The sequence below is a fragment of the Columba livia genome, chromosome 4, assembly GCF_036013475.1.
Source record: "Columba livia isolate bColLiv1 breed racing homer chromosome 4, bColLiv1.pat.W.v2, whole genome shotgun sequence".
NCBI lineage: Eukaryota > Metazoa > Chordata > Aves > Columbiformes > Columbidae > Columba > Columba livia.
The window spans coordinates 29,836,560-29,842,559 of record NC_088605.1 but is presented as its reverse complement, the minus strand read 5'-3'; the positions used below and the strand labels follow the sequence as shown (position 1 = coordinate 29,842,559).

The 6,000-nt window shown below is 37.8% G+C and overlaps 1 protein-coding gene across 5 annotated transcripts in view; it reads right to left on the bottom strand.

The window, feature by feature from the left end:
• Window positions 1-474: 474 nt before the first annotated feature.
• The window catches only part of PAICS (phosphoribosylaminoimidazole carboxylase and phosphoribosylaminoimidazolesuccinocarboxamide synthase), a 43,249-nt gene continuing 37,723 nt past the window's right edge, over window positions 475-6,000 (bottom strand). For all 5 annotated transcript variants that reach the window (XM_065060967.1, XM_065060966.1, XM_065060965.1 and 2 more), the window contains 6 exons: window positions 5,396-5,575; window positions 5,196-5,309; window positions 3,849-3,932; window positions 3,566-3,746; window positions 2,425-2,583; window positions 475-1,699 (listed from right to left, as the gene is read on the bottom strand). In XM_065060967.1, the coding sequence (XP_064917039.1) occupies window positions 1,533-1,699; window positions 2,425-2,583; window positions 3,566-3,746; window positions 3,849-3,932; window positions 5,196-5,309; window positions 5,396-5,575 (885 nt within the window). In that variant the 3' untranslated portion in view covers window positions 475-1,532. The remainder of the gene's footprint in view (window positions 1,700-2,424; window positions 2,584-3,565; window positions 3,747-3,848; window positions 3,933-5,195; window positions 5,310-5,395; window positions 5,576-6,000) is intronic.

Sequence of the window (6,000 nt, the reverse complement as noted above, 5' to 3'; positions counted from 1 at the left end):
TTGATATTCCATTTAGAAATTCATTAGAAAAGCAACTGCCCTGAAGACTGAGAGTCCTAGTTATTTTGCTTTAGTGCAAGCTTTGGCCAATCAAAAAACCCTACACTTAACTCCAGAAGACAGCACTGTTGGGAGCAGTGTTTAAAGCTCTTCTGTACAGCCACACACCAGATGTGGTCCCTTCCTGTGAATAAGGCCAGCAGCAGCATTTAATCCAGTTACACTAAGGGTAAGCCTGACCACACAATCACAAAGCAGTACATGAGTAACAAAGCAACACAGCTTGCTGTAACAGTGAAACACTCTGCTACTTGATTATCTTCCAGAACACTGCCACTTCATATCACTCTCTGCAGGTTGTAGTGTATAAGCCTTCTACAAGAATATTACCTGACTTACAGTCCTGAAGTTACACACCACAGCTGATGGCTAGTTTTCACATGTGCTTACTTAATAAATCTCCATGAAAAAAGCTTTGAATTCAATAGTTTATTTCTAATTGTAAAAGCATAAATGTTACATATATTGACTAATTGCATATTTGTCAGAATTATACCTACTCAGAAGATAGGTGTGTGCAAAGACAAGACAGTCATGCTTAGATTTCCCCCCAGTAGTTGGTTGCTTTATTATTTATTCCCCTCTTCAGTTCAGCAACATTTCAAAAGAAACAATGAAAAAATAGAGACATATAATAACTAGACTTATACAAGTGTATGAAGACAGTCTGACAACATCCCAGAGGTCCTAGTGAAGGCAGACATCTGCCTGGTATTTAAAAGGGCAAACACTGGACTAGGCAAGAGTTACAGCAAACAGGCAACAAGCCTAGTTACAGCTCACTCAAACCACTTGTATTTATAGCTTGTTAGGAACAAGAGAATTGGTGTCAACTTTATTCACATCATTCCAGAAGATAAAAATGGGGTATACATATACACACATCAAGAAAAAGGGGGGGCAACAAAACCAAAGACCTAAAACATGTATGTAAATACATTATGATAAGGCAAGGTTTGTTTTTTTTTTTTCTCAGTCTCTTAAAACATGTTTCCAGCCCCCTTTCCTATTAGTATAGCATATTTGCCACTTTATTGCTAAAGAAAGCATACCATCATTGCAAGCAGAACCACATCAGCATTGGCTTTAGTTAGCAGTCCAGTTGAGTTAATAAGGTTCAAGACATACATGATTACTACGGAAGAATATTACAGAAACACAGAAGACTAGTTGAATTCTATTTAGATCACACCAAATCATTCTCTTGACATAATCTGTAGTTAACAGTATACGCTAAAAAGCAAACCAGCACCATTTTGGAGCAACAGAAAGTGATACCTAAAATACTACTCCCCCATCTTTTACCAAGTTGTTATATTAAAATAATACACAAGGGAAGGATGAGGACACAATAGACTTCATATGCTGTTGTATGCAGGACTTTGGAGCTCAACCAAATGTAAATTCTAGTATGAACAAATATGCACGCCATTATCTTTGTGTAACTAATAATAGTTACTTCTTAGTATGACTTACAAGGTGCACTCTCGAAGCTTTTTGTCAGCCTGCTTCAAGGAGATCCAGGTGTTTAACATGTTTGATCGCAGTTTGGCCCACACCAAATGGTTGTTTAAGCCGAATATCTGGGCAGCAAACTGGGCAGCTCCTTCAGGTGACAGAGTAGTAGGACAGCCAAGACCTGCAGAGAAGAATACGCCACTTAACCAAAGCATGTCTTATAGTCAAACAAAACACTGCCTCTTAAGAACAATTTAAGATGATGATTGTTTCAGCCTCCAGGAACCACATAATCTAGTTTTAAAGCTACTGAAGTATCATGTGTTCCACTACTTCTAATATGACTGCTTCATGGCATCTTAAACCAAAATCCAGCATAGCAAATGACTTTCCTTATACAAAGGTAACAGACTTCTGGGCCCCCTAGTTGCCAAGCATCCCTTCACGTCACTAACAAAAGTAAAGTATAATACAGGTAACAATGCAATAAAGAAACAGAGTTAAGATCCTACCTACACTGACTGGGGAGAAAGATCTTTTTTTAAAAATCTTTGATCATAAGTAAAATGCAGCTCTATTATTAACAGCTCTATTAACAAAATTCAGTTTTTTAAACCTCCATCAATACTAATTCCACCTTCAAACAGGAATATTTACCAAAAATAAGGCAAGGTTTATATCTTTCTAAAGATTATTCCTATGTAATCATTACTCTGTTTATTGGGCTTTTTGCCATCAAAGAGTGAAAGACAGTATGCAAGATACTTCTTTATTCAGTACTTTATTCAATACTGATGCAGCTATTTTTCCAGTGTTTTGCCAAGTGTTTGTATACATATGTACACTAAAACAACAACAAAAATAGAGCAAGGTCAGTACCAGAACAGAATTTGAAGAACATCTTACCGCTGGGTAGTCTGAGAGAAGACCACACATCCTGAGCACCCCAGTCAGCTGAGAGCGGAGGACAGTTGACAACTGGATAAGCAGTGTTACCAGACATTACCGGACCCAAACCATTGCTTCTGCCAGCTACTGCCACAAACACTGTTGGGATTCCATCTCCTGGATGGGGATAAAAAGATATGAAGAAATAAGCAATCCACCTTGCTCTCTACCACTTGCTTTTGTGGGAACTTAGTATCCAAGTCCACAATTCTGTTTGCAGTCATTTTCTCAATTCCATTACATAGCACTAGAATTTTGTGTCTAACTTCCTCCTTTACAGAAACATCTTCCAAATCTTGCAGCCTTAAATCCCAGCTACTGTTTACCACAGCTGAAGTTAGAATATCTTATTCTGGCTCTGAGGGGAAGTCTCAGTATCAGAGGAATAGGTGCTGCTTAGCTTTGTAGAGAACACAGCCATTAAACCTTTGCATCTTTAAGTGTTCTTCTCCCTAAATCTTAACACAGTTCACCTCAAAATAAGTGTTTCTCAACTACCATTACCACATCTGTAGTTTCAATGAGTAGAAAGTATACTCCCGCAAAATAAATAGTTCTTATCTCTGCTCTGCTAGGCTATAAATGCTTCTGAAGAGATGTCAAGTTTTACTGTTAAGAATTTAAATGAAGTATTTTTTTTTCTTATGGCATCTAAAACAATGAACAAGAATATTTTCATGAAACAGCCAGGATAACATGAGAGGAACAACATCTGCCTTATAACTAGCACCTAAGAATATTCAGAGAGAGAAATTGCCACTCCTCCTTGTTTCAGAAGGGCCATCAGTACCAGCAAGATGTTACAATAAGCATATTAACATGATCAAGGCTTGAGCAAAGTAGTTCTGGTACTGGGATAAAAGCAGTAGTGGAAGTAGTAGAAACTGCAGCTGGGCAGCAGGACAATACATTTCTCTGCAATTCCCTCCTTCAGTCTATAACCTGTCATTGTGTATTTAGCAAGTGTAGAACAGCATTGTAACAGCTTGGTGTTGTCTTTAACAAAAAATGGAAAAATCCCACACAAATCCTCAAATGGCTAAATCATTCTTGAACATGATATTGTTTAAATCCAAATCAGTAGTTCTTGGACATTTACCTTCATATTCTGCTTTGATCCTTAGAGTTTCATCTGGCCCTTTGTGAGCAGAGGTCACTCTTAACTCACAAGGAATTCCAAAGGTTGCACATGCCTTTTTGATTTTTTCACAGTGACTGAGGTCCGAAGGGGATCCCATCAACACCACAACTCTACCTTGACTCTTTGTCTTCAAAAGCAACTAAGGTAAAGAGTGAAGAGGGGCAGAGGAAAGAAAAACAGTGAGCAGAACTGAAGACGTGCAATTATTGAAGTCTAGACACATTGTCCATAAAAAACACACCTCCACTCTTTCTGCAACCCATTCAAAGTTTCTCTTAACCATCTGCAGTGCTTCAGGAGTCACTTCTTTCAGGTCTCGGTAGGACTATAAAGAGGTAAAAAACAAAAACACAAACAACTTGAAGTTGATTACGAGTTTTCATTACATAAAGCACTCATTTTGCTAACATAATTTATAATGCCCCAACTGAAATACTTATGCAGTTCCCAGCCATTTTACAGGAAGGAGAACAGAGATTGACACAGATATAGGAGAGAGTGGATATGGAAGCAAGGAAGAGCTATCAATGAAGAACCATTTCAGCAGGTGTAACAACCTTCCACATTACAATTCATGGACATTTGCAACATAAAAGGCTGTTAGCTGTGGGGGTATCAAGTTTTTAGAAGCTTCCCAAAGGGTAAATTCAGGGAAAGACATACAACTTATTTAAAATTGTATTTGTAACAAGGTGATTTCCTGCAGTGGCACTGCACTAGCCAACTTCAGATTCTGCATGATATTATCATGTACCTTACTTTAGGGAGATGAGCAAAAGCACTGTCAGAACAATTCACTCTAGCATGCTACTACATAGTTCAGGTAAAGTAAACAACAGAGCAGTTCTGCTTCCCAGTTTAAAAATACTATCCCTCCTCCCACACAAACATTTTGAATTTTTTCCCTGTGGCTTACAGCCACTTTCTCTCACAGGGTCTCTGCTACTAGTCTCAGTGACTGTCACAGGAGATTCACGGCAGCAGCATTTCCAAAATGGTTCTTTCATAACTGCTTATCTGGTTATTCAGAGATATTTGACAAGTGTAGTTGCTACAAGTTTAAATACAGGACAAGTTTTACTTCAACTTTATGTTTGCAGTCCTCATACGTGGACTGGGTCTTCTAGTAACACTTACAGACAACTGAATATTGAATTCAAGCTTAACCTAAATAAATAATGAAGAAAACCATTGTCCCTGCAGATTCTTCTTATGTATCGCCAGATCTCTCCTCATAGGGATACCATTCTGAGTAAACAGAGAAACTTGGAGGCAGACCTGGGAACAAAACTTTCTATTCTTCCTACCAATTTGTTGTCCAACCATTTTATTATCAGCCCATCAAGTCAGAAATACTTGTTACCCTGGAAGCTCCACACTTCATTACAATAGCTCCAGTCAATAGTGCTGTTGGGCTTTCCTACTGAAGATATATAGGCAAAGGTTTTTTTTCTACTATAAACCAGATAATCAACTATGTAATGAGAACAGGATTGGACATTAGGTACCCTATGAGCTACTCTGTAACAAGAAAAAGCCACTCATTTTCCTTCCCAACTGAGTTAAAAGGTAAAGATGAAAACAGTACCTGTTTGTCCTTCTGCTGGCTTCTGTCTCCCGATGGCCACAATCTCCAAGAATCATTATCAATAACATCAGCAAGAACAATTTCTTTTGTCAGAATATTAACACCAAATTCAATCTAAAACAAAGGAATCCTATTTTAGGAACTATATAGTGATACATTTCCTGTTAGAACCAGGATTGTGAAAAGTCAGATTCTTATACCTTCAGGTCTACCAGAGTGCAGTTTTGGGGCTGCCATGACTTTTCCAGGATCTCAAAAATAGCTTGAGTAGAACGAGCCATAATATCCACTTCAGTCTGGCCAATAGTAAGTCCAGCAAAACAGAATTTTGCTTCAATTAGCTGCTCCTCAGACCACTGTGGATCATTATTAGCATCATCCTGTTTAGAAAACCAAAACGTATACATAATGTAATTTAACATAGCTAGAAGAGCAAAATAACCATTAGAAGAAAATACTAGGTTTTGTTAGTTTGCTTTTCAAAAAACAAATCCAGGCTTCAAACTAATATTTGACGATCAGCACTAAAAAAAAGAGTGACAGCAACAGTGCCCCAAGAGTGACAAGGTACACTACAAACAACACTCTAGGTCATAGTTCACAAGACACTTCTTTCAGCACGCATACCCAAAGAAGTGCTGAATTCTAAAGTGACTAGCTAGCTACTTATACTCAGCGTGCCACGTACTATTTATCTTAATTCAAATATATCAATACATCCATTTCAACTGATGCCTTAGACTTATGTCTAAAAAGTCCTTGTACTTTATTAAAAAAATATATATTTTATGTACAGTGTGGCTTG